The 20,280-nt window shown below is 35.9% G+C and overlaps 1 protein-coding gene across 3 annotated transcripts in view; it reads left to right on the top strand.

The window, feature by feature from the left end:
- The window catches only part of NRK (Nik related kinase), a 138,394-nt gene extending 122,227 nt beyond the window's left edge, over window positions 1-16,167 (top strand). For 2 of the 3 annotated variants that reach the window (XM_073888783.1, XM_073888782.1), the window contains exons 26-28: window positions 1,627-1,762; window positions 11,172-11,311; window positions 13,030-16,167. In XM_073888783.1, the coding sequence (XP_073744884.1) occupies window positions 1,627-1,762; window positions 11,172-11,311; window positions 13,030-13,125 (372 nt within the window). In that variant the 3' untranslated portion in view covers window positions 13,126-16,167. Of the gene's footprint in view, window positions 1-1,602; window positions 1,763-11,171; window positions 11,312-13,029 lie in introns of all 3 variants that reach the window. The other variant, XM_025865125.2, reaches the window with a different exon arrangement.
- The last annotated feature ends 4,113 nt before the right edge of the window (window positions 16,168-20,280 follow it).

The raw sequence follows: 20,280 nt of genomic DNA, 5'->3' as shown, positions 1-20,280 counted from the left end.
CCCAGCCAAAGCCACTTAGATATAAGTTCATATAAGTGTTATAGTACTTTTCAGTTGGAGTGTTCCATAGCTTCCTGCATCTTATTTTTTTATGTAATGGCAGATAGCCTTTATTTTGAAGCTAGTGCCATATTAAACATTGCAATATTGGTCCACGTTTATACTTATTTGAAACGTCATTCAAGAAGATTGCACTCTGTGTTCCACTTGATTACCAAGCAAGAATTATTTCCTTTTGAAGCAATCAGTTCAGTATCATAGAAGCAAGAATGAGAGATTGGTTTAAAAAACATATATTTTTTCTGACCTAATTAGGATACTTTAAGTATATTCAAAAATAGTATTTTTAGCTAAATGCCGTAGTGTCCTGACCCATTAAAAGAGAAAGGACTCTAATAAAAGGGAGGGGAGTGTCTTCTGAAACAGAACGTACTAAAAATGATATTTTTCCAAGAGTGCCAGATTACAAAACCTGTAATGCTACAAGGGAGCCATGTGTCCTAAAGAATATCTGGTTACTGCAGGAATCATCTGAGAAGCAAGGAATTACCTCTGGGGCTTTCTGGATTTACAGCAGTCTAGCTTTATTCTAAACAGATTTTTTTTGAGACAACCTTCTTTCTTGCAATTTCTTTTTCTCTCTTCCTTCATCTCTTTTTTGATTCAATTGCTCATGCAAGTGCCCAGGGAACGTATTAAAATTGCTTTTCGCCTCTGGATCCCCATTTTGGTTTTAAGGATTGTTGTTGCTGAGACATGGCCTCAAGCATTTGGCCTGAGGACGCTGGGTTTGGCAAGTATAGTTTCTGACCTTTTTTTCTTGTAACTTGCTAATTTAGAGAAATAATAAAGAAATGTAATTGTTCATTTCTCAGGGAAATACTATTAATGTGGCAATTTCTGTAGTTTAAGTAAATTTGGTCACATTGCTTTATGCATCATAAAATTTATGAATTTTTATATATTTCTTAGTATTTCATATTATGTCACCTAATACATCTCTGTATTTATATATTGAAAACATTTTATGATTTATAAATTGGATAGGAAATCCTACATTTTTTGTGAAGGGAGAATGACTGTTTTATTTCAATTAGTGATGAATATTATAAAGTTGCCCCTTGTAAACATTTTAAGCTCAAGCTATTTTTAAGTTAATTTTCTATTTCTGATTTAAATGAATTGGCTAGATAACCAGTGATTGTGTATTTGTTAGTTGGTTCACATATTCATTACTAAATTATTCATTAATGTGCTGAAATGAATCTGAAGTCCCACTCTGTAACAAGTAATGTTTCTTTAATCATTATACACATTTTGTTAAATTTTAACAAATTTTTCTCTGTTGGGAATATATCTCTTTTTTTCACCAACGTTTTCTCCTAAATATAAAGGACACTACTAAACAGTGATGCCCTTATGACATAGGAAAGGCTCTTTTCAGGTGTTGGATAGCATGCTGTTTAATATTAATATAGAAGTTTCTCTTCCTCTCTGCACTTCGAACCCCTTTTTGGTCTTTATTGCTCAGCCAAGCTGCTTCAATTAAAGTAGTAGTGATAAAATGTTGGACATATAAATCTTTATGAAACATAATTCCAGCCCCTGGAAATCATTATACCACAGAATATCATCATTTTACCTGATTCCTTGGGAATTGCCATGATGCTCACATTCAATGCTGAAGCCCTTTCAATGGAAGCAAATGAACAACTCTTCAAGAAGATCCTTGAAGTGTGGAAAGACATACCATCTTCAGCAGGTATGTACAAAAATGTTTCTCTTTTATATGATCTCAGAGAAACTTCTGTTTTCTGAAATATCCCATTTTCTCAAGGCGTATCAGGCTAATTTAGGATACTGTATGCTTGTTCCTTTACTAAGGTGCGTATGTTTGCCATATGCTTAATATATTCACAAGGCTACCACAAAGGCACTAATTTTGACTGTCTTAGTTGTTCATTTGCAATAATATAATTAAAATAAGGAAGGCATTCCTTTCCACAATAATCTATAATTTTATTTTAACTACATTTGCTTGCACATTTTATGCAGATGTTGGAAATGTTTCATTCCCTCATATTGATCTTTGGGGTTTACTTTTATCTTAGGAGACTGCCAAATAATCATAAAAGAAGAGCAGAATATTTCATATAGTAAATAGTATTCTATTTAGAGAGTGATAATCCTGTGAAGAATCAAATACAAACTAAGTATGTGACATATTGGTTGTCACTAAGATTTCATCATCCTTCATTTGCAAAGGAGATAAATATGACTGTCTGGAATGCCTATTAGGTACTATCCAGATGGCAACATAAAAAAACTGCCTTTCATCTTCATCAGGCCAGGACTTTTTTTTTCTTGATGAATGTAGGACTGCTGATCTGGAAAATATGAATAATTTGAGACTCTTGTGTATGTCCCTGAGGCTTAGTGACTACAAAAGTGATTCTAGACAGGGAACAGAATGCATATGAACAATACAAATATTAGGGAGAGTAGAATGATTTGATGGAAGATAAACGTTCCTAAAAAGAAGAGGGGATTAATGAAGCAAATAAAGGAAAAAGGGGAAGGAGAGGTAAAGGGAAGGAAGGAGAGATAGATAGAGAAAGGTAGTTTGTCTATTAAGGAGCCAGAAGTTTCTGAAATCTTTATGAAGTGGCTAAATGTGATCCCCATGTAGCTTTAAAGACCAGTTTGAACTGCTTTTTAATGGACATTTTTTTCCTTATGGGATGATGGCACTTTGCATTGCATCTGCAGAATCCTTTTTTTGCACACATAGTGTTAACAACTGTCCTGAAAACCTCTTCTAATTTCTCCAAACAGGGGAGAACTCCCAAGGGCTTAAAACCATTTTAAGTGACAGGGATATATGATTATAATTGACAGATCTGGGGCAAAATAAACTGAAAATAATGAATCTTGTTCTAACCTTTACAGTGTTACTTTTGTGATCAATATTTTAATCAGAAAAAGAAATAAGGAAATTCAGTTCAAATGGGAAACTGAGCAAACCCCTATATTTATGCCACTAGACAATCATAGGAATCAAAGGGGTCTTAAAATGTCATCTGGTAAGCTCTTGTCCTTAAGGAGGACAATTTCTGACCTAAAACAAAAAGCTATTTTAAGTTGCAAGAATTTGAAAAACATCTCTCTCTATGTAAAATAAATTATACCACTATAAGAATGTGATATTTTGGTTTGTGTATTAAGGATATTTTGAGAATATACTAAAGACTACATTATAACATTTTTATTAAGGAAATCAATTTCCCTTTCTGTCTAAAAACAACTGCTTTGCTATTTAAAACTAACCTAGATCCAGATTTCCTCAATCTAAAATGTACATTTCTTGAGATATAATAGATGTTTTCAATAATAAGATCATTTCTTTGTATATTCAAACAAAGATATAGAAGCTTAGCAATGACATCAGGTGTCACTAAGCATTCCCATTCCAAATCATTGGATTCCATTTCATAGGCAAGCTAGCTCAGTTGCTAGGTTAAATGGCAAATTAATGTTTTTCAGAATTAAGGTAGAAATTATGTAATGCCATATGAATAGTGTGCTTGGACTCAGCAAGTATTAAATTTAGAATTTTTTGCTCTTTGTGGTTGTTCACAAAATACCAATTTTAATGAAGTATTCACATTGGTGACAAAAATTCAAATCTGAATAGACTAAATCTATTACTTATTTCCATCACTCAGGTCATGGATTCCCCTCACTTTCTTTGTATATGGAGTGATTTTAAGTCCTGTTTGAAACTGGATTTATAAAGTCTTCTTCCAGGAGCACCATTTGTCTGAATAAAAATGCAATTGAAAATGTAATTATAAAAAATGCAATTGTAATTTAATTACAATTTTGTGATCAATTTCATACACATAAATATTTTGAATTAGAATGAAAAGGAAACGAGATCGTACATGCTTAGTTAGGTTTCAGTTGAGGAATTTGAAATGCCTCACACTATGCCTATGAAAAGTCACATTTATCAAAGTTTTAATAATTTTTTTCACGAGTCATTTTATGCATATTTAGTGTATACATATATAGGACAGGTAAATTTTGGTTTAAACAAAGGCTTTCTAGAACTTTTTAGAATGATAAAGAAAAAATTTTAAACTATATTACTATTATAACAACTCAATTTATTGTGTTTATAATACAAGAAAATGTAAGGTCTAGTGAACTGATCTCTGATTTTAGTCATGTTTATAATGGAAATGAAGATGCTTTGTTTTGGTGTTTTCTAGACTATTTCAGCTTGACTCAAAATCTTGATATTATTTTAAGTACAGGATTGAATTTATTATGGAAATTTACTTTCCTATGAAGTACATAAAAAATCAACTTAAAAGCTAAACATTTAACAATAATACTGCTCCCTGTGTCGGAAAATACCTTATAGCACCAGCTGAGATATGGCTCTTTACATAATTAGGTTTTCTGCTTTAAGGCAATTGTCATGTTTTTTAATTGAAGTATAGTTGACATGCGATGTTATATTAGTTTCAGGTATACAGCATGGTGATTTTAAATTCTATATATTACTCAGTGCTCACCACGATAAGTGTAGTCACTCTGTCAACATCCAATTGTCATAACCTTGATTGTCACCACATAGGGGACACAGGGTCCAAAAGTTAAAATCTATTTTTTAAAATTTAATTATGTTATGTTAGTCACCAAATAATACATCATTAGATTTGATGTGATGATCCACAATCCATTGTTTTCATATAACACCCAGTGCTCCATCAGTACGTGCCCTCCTTAATACTCACCAGCGGGCTAACCCCTGCCCACACCACCTTCCCCTCTAAAACCCTATTTGTTTCTCAGAGTCCATAGTCTCTCATGGTTCATCTCTCCCTCTGATTTCTGCACACTTCATTTTTCCCTTCCTTCTCCTAATGTCCTCCACGCTATTCCTTATGTTCCACAAATAAGTGAAACCATATGATAATTGACTTTCTCTGCTTGACTTATTTCACTGAGCATAATCTCCTCCAGTCCCATCCATATGGATGTAAAAATTGGGTATTCATTCTTTCTGGTGGCTAATATTCCATTGTATATACGGACCACATCTTCATTATCCATTCATCTGTTGAAGGGCATCTCGACTCTTTCCACAGTTTGGCTATTGAGGACATTGCTGCTATAAACATTGGGGTGCATGTGCCCCTTCTTTTCACTACATCTGTGTCTTTCAGGTAAATATGCAGGAGTGAAATTGCTGGGCCATAGGGTAGCTCTATTTTTAATTTTTTGAGGAACATCCACACTGTTTTCCAAAGTGGCTGTACCAAATTCCATTCCCACCAACAGTGTAAGAAGGTTCCCTTTTCTCCACAGCCTCTCCAACATTTCTTGTTTCTTGCCTTGTTAATTTTTGCCATTCGAACTGGTGTAAGGTGGTATCTCATTGTGGTATTGATTTGAATTTCCCTGATGGCTAATGATGATGAACATTTTTTCATGTGTCTGTTAGCCATTTGTATGTCTTCTTCAGAGAAGTTTCTTTTCATGTTTTCTGCCCATTTTTTGACTTGATTATTTGTTTTTGGGGTGTTGAGTTTGAGAAGTTCTTTATAGATCTTGGATACCAGCCCTTTATCTCTAGTGTCATTTGCAAGTATCTTCTCCCATTTTGTGGGTTGCCTCTTTGTTATGTTGACTGTTTCCTTTGCTGTGCAGAAGCTTTTTATCTTGATGAAGTCCCAAAAGTTCATTTTTGCTTTTGTTTCACTAGCCTTTGGAGATGAATCTTGAAAGAAGTTGCTGTGGCTGATGTCAAAGAGGTTACTGCCTATGTTCTTCTCTAGGATTTTGATGGATTAAGGTCTCACATTGAGGTCTTTCATCCATTTTGAGATTATCTTTGTGTATGGTGTTAGAGAATAATCGAGTTTCATTCTTCTGCATGTGGCTGTCCAATTTTCCCAGCACCATTTATTGAAGAGACTGTCTTTGTTCCATTGCATATTTTTTCCTGCTTTTTTGAAGATTATTTGACCACAGAGTTGAGGGTCGATATCTGGGCTCTCTATTCTGTTCCATTGGTCTCTATGTCTGTTTTTGTGCCAGTACCATGCTGTCTTGGTGATCACTGCTTTATAATATAGCTTGAAATCGGGCAATGTGATGCCCCAGCTTTGTTTTTCTTTTTCAACATTTCCTTGGTGATTCGGGGTCTTTTCTGATTCCATAAAAATTTTAGGATTGTTTGTTCCAGCACTTTGAAAAATGTCATTGGAATTTTGATCGGGATGGCATTGAAGGTATAGATTGCTCTGGGTAGCATAGACATTTTAACAATGTTTATTCTTCCGAACCATGAGCATGGAATGTTTTGCCATCTTTTTGTGTCTTCTTCAATTTCTTTCATGAGTGTTCTGTAGTTCCTAGAGTATAGATCCTTTACCTCTTTGGTTAGGTTTATTCCAAGGTATCTTATGGTTTTTGGTGCTATTGTAAATGGAATTGTTTCTCTAATTTCTCTTTCTACAAATGCATTGTTAGTGTATAAGAAAGCAACTGATTTCTGTGCATTGATTTTGTATCCTGCCACATTCCTGAATTGCTGTATGAGTTCTAGTAACTTGGGGGTGGAGTCTTTTGGGTTTTCCACATAAAGTATCATGTCATCTGCGAAAAGAGAGAGTTTGACTTCTTCTTTGCCAATTTGAATACCTTTTATTTCTTTTTGTTGTCTGATTGCTGGTGCTAAGACTTCTAGTCTATGTTGAACAATAGTGGCAAGAGTGGGCATCCTGGATGTGTTCCTGATCTTAAGGGAAAGACTCTCAGCTTTTCCCCATTGGGATGATATTCGCTGTGGGTTTTTCACAGATGGATTTTATGAACTTGAGGAATGTTCCCTCTATCCCTATACTCTGAAGAGTTTTAATCAGGAAAGGATGCTGTAGTTTGTCAAATGCTTTTTCTGCATCAATTGAGAGGACCCTATGGTTCTTCTCTCTCCTCTTATTAATGTGTTCTATCACAATGATTGATTTGCGAATGTTGAACCACCCTTGCATCCCGGGGATAAATCCCATTTGGTCGTGGTGTATGATCCTTTTAATGTATGGTTGGATCCTATTAGCTAGGATTTTGTTGAGGATTTTGGAATCCATATTCATCAGGGATATCGGTCTGAAATTCTCCTTTTTGTTAGGGTCTTTGCCGGGTTTGAGGATTAAGGTAATGCTGGCCTAATAGAATGAGCCTGGAAGCTTTCCTTCTGTTTCTGTTTTCTGAAACGGCTTCAGGAGAATAGGTATTATTTCTTCTTTGAATGTTTGGTAGAATTCCCCAGGGAATCCATCAGGCCCCGGACTCTTGTTTTCTGGGAGGTTTTTGATCACTGCTTCAATCTCATTCCTGGTTATTGGCCTATTCAGGTTGTCAGTTTCTTCCTGTTTCAGTCTTGGCAGCTTATAGGTTTCCAGGAAGGCCTCCATTTCATCCAGATTGCTCAGTTTATTGGCTTATAGTTGTTGATAATAATTTCTCATAATTGTTTCTATTTCCTTGGTGTTAGTCATGATCTCTCCCCTTTCATTCATAATTTTATTATTTTGGGTCCTTTCTCTTTTCTTTTGGATAAGTCTAGCCAGTGGTTTATCGATCTTATTAATTTTTTCAAAGAACCACCTTCTAGTTTCATTGATCTGATCTACTGTGTTTCTGGTTTCTAATTCATTGATCTCTGCTCTAATCTTAATTATTTCTCTTCTAATGCGTGGCTTAGGCATTGTTTGTTGCTTTTTCTCTAGTTCTTTAAGGTGTAGAGTTAGTTGGTGATTTCGGGATTTTTCTATTTTTTTGAGTGAGGCTTGGATGGCTATGTATTTCCTGCTTAGGGCCACCTTTGCAGGATCCTATAGGTTTGGGACCAATGTGTTTTCGTTCTCATTGACTTCCATGAATTGTTTAAGTTCTTCTTTGATTTCCTGGTTGACCCAAACATTCTTGAGCAGAGTGGTCTTTAGCTTCCAAGTGTTTGAATTTCTGCCAAATTTTTTCTTGTGATTGAGTTCCAGTTTAAAGCATTGTGGTCTGAGAATGTGCAGGGAATAATCTCAATGTTTTGGTATTGGTTGAGACCTGATTTGTGACCCAGTATGTGGTCTATTCTGGAGAAAGTTCCATGTGCGCTCGAGAAGAATGAGTATTTTGTTGTTTTAGGGTGGAATGTTCTGTATATATCTCTGAGGTCCATCTGGTCCAGTGTGTCATTCAAAGCTCTTGTTTCTTTGTTGATTTTCTGCTTAGATGATCTCTCTATTGCTGAGAGTGGAGTATTGAGGTCTCCTACAATTAACGTATTGTTATCAATATGACTCTTTATTTTGGTTAACAGTCGGCTTATATAGATGGCTGCTCCTATGTTGGGGGCATAGATATTTACAACTGTTAGATCTTCTTGTTGGATAGACCCTTTAAGAGTGATATAGTGTCCTTCTGTGTCTCTAACTACAGACTTTAGTTTAATATCTAATTTGTCTGATATAAGAATTGCTACCCCAGCTTTCTTTTGAGGTCCGCTGGCATGGAAGATGGATCTCCATCCCTTCACTTTCAGTCTGGATGTATCTTTAGGTTCAAAATGAGTCTCTTATAGACAGCATATTGATGAGTCCTTTTTATCCAATCTGCAACCCTGTGCCATTTTATGGGAGCCTTTACGCCATTCAAGTTGAGAGTGATTATTGAAAGATATGAATTAATGGTCATCATGTTGCCTATGAAGACTTTGTTTTTATAGATTTTCCCTGTAAATTTCTGTTGTATATCACTCTTGGGATCTTTCTCCTTTTATAGAACCCCCCTTAATATTTCTTGCAGGGCCGGGTTAGTGGTCACATATTCTTTCAGTTTCTGCCAGTATTAGAAGCTCTGCATCTCTCCATCCATTCTAAATGACAGCCTTGCCAGATAAAGTATTCTTGGCTGCATGTTCTTCTTGTTTAGTACCCTGAATATGTCTTGCCAGCCCTTTCTGGCTTGCCAGGTCTCTGTGGATAGGTCTGACATTATTCTGATATTCCTCCCTCTCTATGTAAGGAATCTCTTCCCCCTAACTGCCCTTAAGATGGTTTTCTTGGTTCTAAGATTTGCGAGTTTTACTATTACATGCCGAGGTGTTGGCCTGGTTTCCTTGATCTTGGGAGGGGTCCTCTCTGCCTCTAGAACAAGAATGTTTGTTTCATTCCCCAGATTAAGTAAGTTCTCAGCTACAATTTGCTCAAATACATCTTCTAGTCCTCTCTCTCTCCACTCCCTCCGGGATTCCAATAATTCTGACATTGGAATGCTTCATGGTGTCACTTATTTCTCTGATTCTATTTTCATGGATTCTGAGTTGTTTTTCCCTGGCCTCCTCTTTTCCCTTTTTATCTATTAAATTGTCTTCCAGGTCACTGATTCATTCTTCGGCTTCACTTACCCTAGCTGTTAGATTATGTAGATTAGATGTGATCTCATTGATAACATTTTTAAGTTCTGCCAGTTCAGCTTTCATTTCTGCCCTTAGAGATTCTATGTTGCCATTAATCGGTTTCTCCATTCTAGCTATTGTCTTCACAATTGCTAGCCTGAATTCCATCTCCGACATCTTGGTTATATCTGCATCCATTTGTTAATCTGCGGCATAAGTCATAATCTCTGAGTCTTTCCTATTTGGGGGGTTCCTCCTCCTAGTCATTCTGTTGATGGGTGGTTGAGGGAATGTACAGAGTCCAAATTATTGACCAGAACCCAAGCAAGATGCACCTGTTTTCTAGGGACCTTAGGGTTGCTGGCCTCTTGTTCTCCCAGCCTGTCTTCTGGTGGAGGGGCCTGCCACGCCGTTACTCAGGCAACCCTATTTGGGCAGAGTTGCCCTGCCCCCCTGTGGCCAGTCATGGGCTCAGTGGGAACCAGTTTTTTGGGCTTTTGTTCTCTGGCGGCTTTCCCTGGCGGCTTTCTGCGTCTCTTCTGAGAGTCAGAGCAGAAGAGACCGTTTCCAACCCTCTGCCTCAGAGCAGAGAGTTTGCAGTCTGTTCTTCAGTGAGCTCTCCAGGACACACTGTCTCCGTTTCTGTCTGTGCTACTATAAACTGCAGCGTCCTGGGTTGTGCACCCCTCAGCTGCGCTCCCAGTCCTTGCCTCCAGCTCGGGCATGTCTCTGCCCTTTGTGCTTTTAAAACAGCCAGCCGCTCCCAGCTCGCTCGTGGGACCCTGCCACTCTGGGTTTCCATCCCCCGGGCTGCCCTAAAGTCCTTTCCCCACCGCTACCAGTCTGTGAGTCTGTGCCCGGTCCCCAGCATGGGAGGCTGTCACTCACCGGCCGTGTAGGATCCCCATGGCCAGGCTCCCTCCCGCTGCCGTTTATCCTCAGATATCTGCCCACGGAATCACGGCTCCCCACTTCGTACCTCGAAACCAAGAGTCTGCGATATTCTGTTTGTAGAGATCCAGATCTTCTTACATCTCAGGCTGATTTCATGGGTGCTCAGAGTGGTCTGGTAGATATCCAGCTCAATTCCGGGGACCAGTTGGAATAGGGTCCCCTACTCTTCCGCCATCTTTTCTCCCCAAAGTTAAAATCTTAATAAAATTCCCTCAGTCAGCCTCAGCCTAAACAGCATCAAATTAGGTTTAGTTTTGTTTATAATGTGGTCATTCATTGACTTGCATTAGAGTTGCTAAAGTCATTATCTGAGCAAGTCATTCTCAACAGTTTTAATTTTGAAGTTAATCAAGTTTTTATGTATGTCACTTGAGCACAAATACTAACCCTTATGAAATGCTTTACCTCAACTAAACTGGAAAACCAAAAATGGCTGTCGGTAGATTTTACTTTCTACAAATAAGATAGAATTAATGCTTAGCTTTTCCTGTGGTATTAGAGAATGGGAATACAAAAACTAATTAAGATCTAGTTTTTCAACGTTGATCACAATTGTAACAGTAGATAGCCTGCTTAAATACCACTGCTGAGCAGCATAATGACCAAATGACTATAGAAGGAGGAAAAACAGAATGTGTTTACCTGAATTGTAATAATGAGCCTCTTAATCAAATGTTGACTGTGGTTATAATTTGCTATTAGTAATAGAAAAAACTGTGTTTTTCTGATTTTTACATTTTTATTGTAGCTTTTGAATGTACACAGCGAACCACAGGATGGGGCCAAAAGGCCATCGAAGTCCGCTCTTTGCAATCAAGGGTTCTGGAAAGTGAACTGAAGCGCAGGTCAATTAAGAAGCTGCGATTTCTGTGTACCCGAGGTGACAAGGTATTGTTTATGTCTCCTAGTTATAGCAAAAATAAAGCAGGCAATGAAAATTAAGAAAATCCTTTTCTTTCTGGCCATAAATATATTTATGATATAATTGCCAAATTGACAAACTATTGATAAAAACAATTTTTCATTTTGCAGTAGTAATAACCCATTTTACAGGAAAGAAAATTAAAATTGAGATTTGTCAATTATTTGTGTAATGTGATCAATTTTAACAACCAATTCAGATAGTTTAAATGGAAAATATGCATTGTATAAAATCATTACAGTCTCTACATACTATGAGAAATAATAGCATGAAAAAATAATCCTAATAAAACTAGGAAACATCCAGATTTTGAAGAGATTGCTGAGGATTCAAATTAATATCAGAAAAACCAGGGTAAAACATTGTGCATGAAGGAAAAGTACTGGTTTGCAATATGAAGGGATATCATGGGAAGAACCAGTGTTCAAGGTCAGATAGACTTAGCACGCAGTCCCGGCTCTGCCACCTAATGAGGTGTAAGAACCTGGAAGTTTGATTAATCTTCTTGAGTCTTAGCTCCTTCATCTCAAAACTGAAAATATTAATAACTCTTCTGGTAACGATTTTGAAAATTAATGATAATGTACATATAGTAAGCATCTCACAGAGTGCCTGGCACATAAAATGTGTCAAATCAAGGGCAGCTAGTGTTATCATCTTCATCATCATCATCATCATCATCATCAATGTCCAAACGCTTCTAAGTATATTCATTGTGGATGTGGAAAGCCTTAGTCCTAACAAGGAGGCCTCTGTTTGCTATTTATGTCCATGTTCTGTTTTAATTCTCTTTAAGGCACAGAGCATATTCATAAGACATGTTCCTCTCTGAGCTGGTTAATTTAACTCATAATATCAATCTATTGATGTCAGTCCCTTCCACTGAAATAGAAAATCCCCCAACAAGTAAAAAATTTCAGTGCCACTTAAACACCAGCAACAATGGTGAACAACATTGAATAATTTAATCATTTCCTTATATTAAAAGTAAAGCGCTGTGAATTGTGTAAGACTGTTGAATCACAGACCTGTACCTCTGAAACAAATAATACATTTTATGTTAAAAAAAAAAAAGAAGACAGTCGGAAGGGAGAAATGAAGGGGGGGAATCGGAGGGGGAGATGAACCATGAGAGACTGTGGACTCTGAAAAACAAACTGAGGGTTCTAGAGGGGAGGAGGGTGGGGGGATGGGTTAGCCCGGTGATGGGTGTTAAAGAGGGCACGTGTTGAATGGAGCGCTGGGTGTTATACGCAAACAATGAATCATGGAACAGTACATCAAAAACTAATGATGTAATATATGGTGGTTAACATAACATAATAAAATAAAACAAAGTAAAGCCAACTTGAATAAAAGTAGATTTTTTTAAAGCAAAGGGAATCCTTAAACAAAACCAATCAAGAATGTCAGCAGATGAGTGGCACAACAAAACTTAATTTTATTTAAACCATATGAAGTACAATTATATAGAATATGGTAAAAGATTGTTTTTTAATATATAATTTAGACGCCATACCAATTTAAAGTCTTGTTCTCTCTGTAAATCCTGTTCAGTAAATAGTATGGCTTAATATTTTAATTGGTTGATGTGGAATAATTGAAATTATAATTGTATCTGTCAAATAGCAGGTTACAATATATTAAATATTTACTGATGGTGTATCTTTCTCTCTTTTTAAAGCTATTCTTTACCTCTACCCTGCGTAATCGCCACAGCCGGGTTTACTTCATGACCCTTGGAAAACTTGAAGAGCTCCAAAGCAATTATGGTGTTTAAAAGGTTCCAACGATTTATTACAACATTTACAAACATCATAAATATGCAATTTGTATCTTAAAATTTCTGAAATTAAATGAGCATTCAGTTCTATTGTTAGGGAAAAATTAAATCAGATACTTTACTTTTAATGTAGCACAAAATAGTTCTAATGAGAAATGCAGCTTTATATATAAAATTAACTATAGCAAGCTCTATGTACTCCAATGGTGTACGATATCTTTTGCACAAATTTTGTAACTTTTGTTACTGTGAATTCAAATATTACTCTTTGGACAGTTTGGACAGTATCTATATTCAGATTTTATTACATGGAGTAAAGAAACCTGTAATGAGTTAGGTTCCAAATAACTTTCAAAATAATTGGCCCTGAGTGAGGTTTTACGGAAAAAAAAATAAAAATAACAACAAACTATATGCACATTTGCAAAGTCATATAAAGAAACAAAGTTTAGATTATTAAATGAAAATATTAAGGACTATGCTATAAACCAGACGAAGGCTGAACAACCTGCATGCCTGGAGAAAACTGCAGGGATAAAGGGGAAAAGGTCACCCGTTCTTATTGTTCCTTGACATGTAAGCCCCCAGTCAACAACCGGTTGTGTTTTTTTCATACCATGTTAAGCTGGTTTCCTCCTGATAAGGAGGAAGAAAGTCTTAGATGCTTGATTTTCCCCAGAAGCCCTGAAGATGTGCAATAGCTGTTTAAAAAAGAAAAACACCAAATAATACACTTGCAAGTCTGAATACAGGACTGAACTCCTGTACACATGTACTGTAGAATGAGTTTCTTTAAATACTTTAAAGTAGGCGTCAAATTCTAACCCCCAAAGACAGATTGGTTGATTTATCAAAATTCCTATCTGGCCAACAGTGGGACCATCAGACAACATTGAATATTTTCCCAACCCCAGATTAAATTATATAAAAGTTTCCCCCAGTTATAAACAAAAAGAACGAAATATAACAACAAAAACCTTGGCCGCTAATACTATGTTTTTACTATTTCTATTTCTGTAAAATCAGAAATTAATCTAAAAGTGATAAGTTGGAACTTAATGTTTAGGGAAAAAAAAGAAAAAAGAAAAGAAAGGAAAGGAAGGAAGGAAGGAAGGAAGGAAGAAATATTTTGAAAAAAGTACAAATTTCATCAAATTTACAGTTGTGAAAATCATGCTAGTCCATCACCCAATATGTTATAGACGCCATAGATAGGTGGTGTTTGGTCACCTATGGTAACTGCTACCTGGTGAAAAGCATAATTTCTGCATATCCATCCTCAATACCATGGTTAGTTCTGGGGCAATAGAGAAGCAACAGAACTACCACAAAGTATACCTCAGTATAATCCCTCTAGTTCTGCTTCAGAAGTATGAAGACAGTGCTACTGGGATAATAATTTTCAAACTACCTGGTTAACCAAAATACAAAAGCAGCTGACTATATGTGATTTCATGATAGCACATTATTTCTTGACACCTTGGTGCCAAGAATGAAGATTTGGATTTTCCTAACAACTTATATCAAGAGTGTAGTAGCTCAAAATGAGAATTTAGGAGAACCTGAATCCATGAATTAAAGAAATAAATGTGATTCACATTTCTGTTACTGTGACACAATAATGTGATCCTAAAACTGGCTTATCCTTGAGTGTTTACAACTCGAATGACTTTTTAAATGCAGTAGTTTAAAGAGAAAACAAACATTTATGTCAAATTATTTCCTTAGAAGTAGTCTTCATTATTATAAATTTGTACACCAAAAAGCCATGGGGAACTTTGTGCAAGTACCTCATTGCTGAGCAAATGGAGCTTGCTATGTTTGAATTTCAGAAAATTTTCTCATTTAAGTAGTGTGTAGAATCAAGTCTTTTAAGAATTCATTTTTTTCCTTCATAATATTTACTCAAAGTTAAGATTCAAAAATAAGTTTTATCTTAAAATCATATTTTTAAGGCAGTAAGACAGTAAACTATTTTAGGAAGTCAACTCCCATTGTGCTTTGTGGCTGTTATTCTAGTAAACAGAGACCATAGTGAACTAATCTACAGAGATGTCCCAAAGTAAACAAACAAGAAAAATTGCAGATGTGTAACTGAGCTTTAAAAGATGAGGTGTTAATGAAGAAAGAGAGCTGGGCACATATCATGAAGGGAGATTGAAATCTTGGGTAGCCCAAAAGAAAGGATTGAAAATATTTAAGTGGTTCATGGGTAATGAATATTTCCAATTTTGATGTTATTCCATCTGGAATGTTTATACCCTTTGCCAGCTGAAACAAGATAGTGAAGGGACAATTAAATTTCATAGTCAGTGCACAATAATAGAAGAAATTATATCTATACCTCACTTTGTAGATCAGCACCTGGAAGCCCCAGCTCTTTACAGAAGCAATGAAGGGGGACTCCTGACCAGCCAATTCCCCTAGCATTGTGCTTGAAAGCGTGAAAGTTCTAGCAGGTTCTGAGTAGCACTGGGACAGAATACAGTTTTCTTTTAGCGTACTTCAGTTTTTTCACTAGAGCCCGTGTCCAAAATAAAAGGCACTGTTGGAAATATTTGAAAACTAGAAAACGATGTATGAAAAGGGTTGACAAGAAAAGCTCTGAGTGATTAGATCTGTTGAAGTAAGCTAAGAGCATCAGAGGAAATAGTAGGAAAGGATAATCATTTAGATAGTCAAATAGGCAAAGCATAAATCACACATGTATGCGTACATAGATACAAACCATTAGAATGCATAACTTTCAATATTTTCAGTGCTACCAGTTTCTAGAGAAAATAATCACTAGGTGTTTTCTGCCAGAACTCATTTAATTGAAACAGTATTCATAAAACTAGGAATAATGCCACATGCATTCAATGGGATCTTTTAAATGCTCTTCAATTCTTTTTAAAAATGTGCCTATTTAAATCAATTTGTACTCAATCTGTGCTTTAACTTTAAAAATTATTGAAATAATCTTTGAGACTGTTGTTTCATCAGAAAATCTGCAATGAACCATTGTTCAACCTCTAAAAATAAACATTTTAAAAATTATTGAATGATACCAGTATTTGAAATATATTTGTCAAAATGCCTCAGAATTAGGATTCATTCAGGGAATATTCATTTATTTAAAGTATGTAATAAGGCACTGATTGGAAAGTATTAGGGGTTTTGCTTGTTGTTCCATTAAGAATTCTGGCTAAGGAGGGTTATATTGATATGACTAAAATTTTTCTAGGTACAGTGGTAGAATTAGAAACTGATTAATTTTCCTCAAAATATGTGGGACTTTACACAGACACACAGCATCACACAGCATGGGTGAAACTCAAGGAAATTTTAATCTGACTCCCTTCCCATCCCACCCCAGTGTCCTGAAGTCCAGTGAAGAAGTAAGAGGAGAAAGCTTATCTGAAGAGAGGAGTAAAAGTTTTATAGTTTCTTAGCATTCAAGAAAAGGTTTAGTGCTGGCTGATGGTTGAAAATGGAAGTTGGAATAATTATGGCAGTTTGTCAAGGAAGCTGAGTCCTTCAATTGGGAAGAGAAGAGAAATGACACTTCTCTCAGCAGGTCACAGAAGCATTAGAGGCATGACCCCATGAGTATTCTATTGTTTCGAACATTCTGGAGAGAAGTTTATCAAGCTTTCCCATTATGGCCAACTGAATTTGGTCCTTATTTGTCAAGTGTGGCAAGGTATCCATGAGTGGGGTTACCTGGACATGACAAGCTCATCCAGGCTTTTAGAGTATAAATTCAAAGTGCTTCTATGATCAAATTGACTCATTTAGCTTAATATATAGAACCCACAGACTTCAACTATTTTAAGGGGCAGTGAGCCAAGGAATAAAAATAGCATCACAGATTGGAGTTAGAATGCACAGGGTGATGACCCAAGGCTGAAAGAGGGCATTATCCTAGGAACACTTTACCAAAGCATAGGGGACAGAGTAGGTCATGAGTAGAAGTTGCTATTAGTAACTTTATCATTCTCAAATGGAGCAGTGGGTTTACAGATTCCAGTACTGCAAATCTATTAACTGAACCTTTTCCAACATTATGATTTCCAGTATAATAGCACCTGTTTATTTACAGGGCCTTTGGCCGTCACTTAAGGATACTCAGGTTCCTGAGGGTAATAAAGCCATTGAGTATAGCTACTCTCTAATTCCAAAAATTGAGTAGAAGGTAGCTAATGAATTAAAGGCCAAATATGTTTCAGAAAACATTGTCATATATCATGTTTTATGTTGTTCACAACCATTTCAACTGATAAAAATATAATTCCTCAGGGAGTAAAATTTATTCTATATGGATTTATATTTTTAGAAGCTAGTTCACACCCTACTTTGTAGATGATACAAAATCAGGTTAGGGATTAACTTTCTCTAATAGCTTTGCCACCCTATATGTCAAAGTGCCTTGTTTGGTGCTTGTCATACAGCAAAGACATAAAAACATGAGTTGAAAATGAGAAATGTACTTTGTTTTGCCTTGATTATCCTTTGCTATTTTATTAACAATGGTTTAAAATTAAAATTCACATACCCATTTGTTTCATCAAAGTACCAACTGTGTCTGGTGATCAAAGAGTAATGACCTATTTTGGGTAATTTCAAATGATCTTACCCTACAAGCCTGAAATGAAACAAAGAATAGGTCAAGATAAAATTAAAATTAAAATTGTCTTCTCAAGTTTTGTTAAATTTTATTTTTTGGAGTTTTATTTTTTTATTTTTTGTTTTTTATTTAAGTATAATTCAGAATCAGTGTTATATTAGTTTCAGGTATACAATGCAGTGATTCAGCAATTCTGTACATTACTCAGTACTCATCACAGTTAAGTGTACTCTTAATCCCCTTTATTACGCCCATACCCACCCCCAGCATTACTTTAAAAGCAACACATGAGAGGCCACTATGCCTCTTTAGTAATTACCCAAAGGTCATGAGTAATGACAAAGATTGTTTAATAACATAAAATAGCACATAAACAAGCCATTCAACTGGCTGTTTTGCACAAACATTTGTTTTGAATGTAATTCTTTTTCACAAGGTTGACTCTATGTTATATCATCTTGAGACATATTTAAGCATCATCAAAACTTATCAATATACTTTTTGATCCCAAAATTTTAAGTTATGTTCTCGAAGATATATATCAGATTCCAGGCATTCCTTGAAGGTACGTTTTGAGCAGATGGAGTGTATCTGACTTGCAGGTGGACAGATAGCCATTAAAATGCATGCCAAATGGGACCATCTTTCCAAAGTCTAAAGGAAAACATGCAACACCATGAAGTTGAGTCTTACAAGTCAAGAGAGTCAGAAATGAATACAATAAAATTCAAAGCAAATTAGACTACTCACAGAGCTAGAACAAACAATCCTAAAATTTGTATGGAACCACAAAAGACCCCAAGTAGTCAAAGCAAACTTGAAAAAGAAAACAAAGCTGGAGACATCACAATTCCAGACTTCAAGTTATATTACTGATGAAAATCTTCTCTCTACTAAAATTAATACTATATGACAGACTGGGAAAATAAGTGCTTCATTTGAAAAAATAAATGGGCAGAAGACAAGAACAGATATTTCTCCAAAGACATTCAGATGGCCAACAGACACATGCAAAGGTGTTCAACATTACTCATCATCAAGGGAGTGCAAATCAAAACTACAATGAGATATACCACCTCACACCTGTCAGAATAACTAAAATTAAAAGCAGAAGAAACAAGTGTTAGTATGGACATAGAGAAAAATGAACCATCTTGCACTTTTGGTGGGAATTCAAACTGGTGCAGCCACTGTGGAAAATGGTATGGAAGTTCCTCAAAACATTAAAAATAGAACTACCCAACAATCCAGTAATTGCACTACTTGGTATTTGTCCCAAAAATACAAAAACACTAGTTCAAAGGGATAAATACACTCCTATGTTTATAGCAGCATTATTTATAATAAGCAAGATGTGGAACCAAGGTTAAAGACGATATGAAATACACACACACACACACACACACACGCTGGAATATTATTCAGCCACAAAAAAAAAATGAAACCTCGCCATTTGCAACAACATGGATGGAACTAGAGAGTATAATGTTAAGCAAAATAAGTCAGTCAGAGAAAGGCAAATACCATTTGATTTTACTCATATGGGGGATTTAAGAAACAAAACAAATGAGCAAAGGAAAAAGAAGAGAGAAACCAAGAAATAGACTCTTAACTATAGAGAACAAAGTAATGGTTACCAAAAGGAAGGTGGGTGGGGTCGGGTGAAATAGATCATGGGGATTAAAGAGTACAATTATGATGAGCACCCAGTAATGTAGAGAATTATTGAATTACTGCATTGTGCGCTGGAAACTAATATAACACTGTATGTTAACTATACTGGATTTAAAATTAAAAACTTAATTAGGGGTGCCTGGGTGGCTCAGTCGGTTTAGGATCTGCCTTCAGCTCAGGTCATGACCTCAGGGTCCTGGGATCAAACCCCACATTGGGCTCTCTGCTCAGCGGTAAGTCGGCTTCTCCCCTCTCCCTCTGTGATCTCTCTTGCTTTCACTCTCTCTCAAGTAAATAAATAATATCTTTTTAAAAAGACTTAATTAAGAAAAACTTATGTCCGAAAATATAAAACATATTTGTGAATTTTACTCCACAAACGTGAATGTGCAAAAACCAAACAAACAAACGAGAAAACAAAAAAAAATGGTTATTTGAACTCCAACTCTTATCCCATCAATCTAAGAGGAAATTTATTCTTAATCATTATTTGGACTTTCCTCATTCATCCATTAAGGTCGTACAAATGTCTAGAGGAATCATAAAATTGAGGGGTACTCCCATTGGTTTACACTAGTCAATATTGATATTGCTCATTTAGTCCCTTGTAGTGACTCTGATACTTCTGTGTTATGTCTGGCAATGGAAATCCTAGGCAAAACAGGGAGTCCAGATAACTTGGGTCATATCTACTGTGGTCACACTACTTCCCTGGGTGCTGAGTGGGCAAGAGTCCCTGCTGTTTTAGTAACCCAAATTCCTTATGAATCTCTTTTCTCTCTCCCTAAACTCTTGTGTTTTTGTTCCACCTCACCCCTTATAAAATGTAATTACCTCTTTCCCTTTCTTTCATGAGAATGACCTAACAT

Source organism: Callorhinus ursinus, unplaced genomic scaffold (assembly GCF_003265705.2).
Source record: "Callorhinus ursinus isolate GAN/ISIS: 27379988/994484 unplaced genomic scaffold, GSC_fseal_2.0 scaffold95, whole genome shotgun sequence".
In the NCBI taxonomy this organism is placed as follows: domain Eukaryota; kingdom Metazoa; phylum Chordata; class Mammalia; order Carnivora; family Otariidae; genus Callorhinus; species Callorhinus ursinus.
The sequence above is the reverse complement of the archived record's forward strand: the minus strand, read 5'-3'. Positions and strand labels throughout refer to the sequence as shown.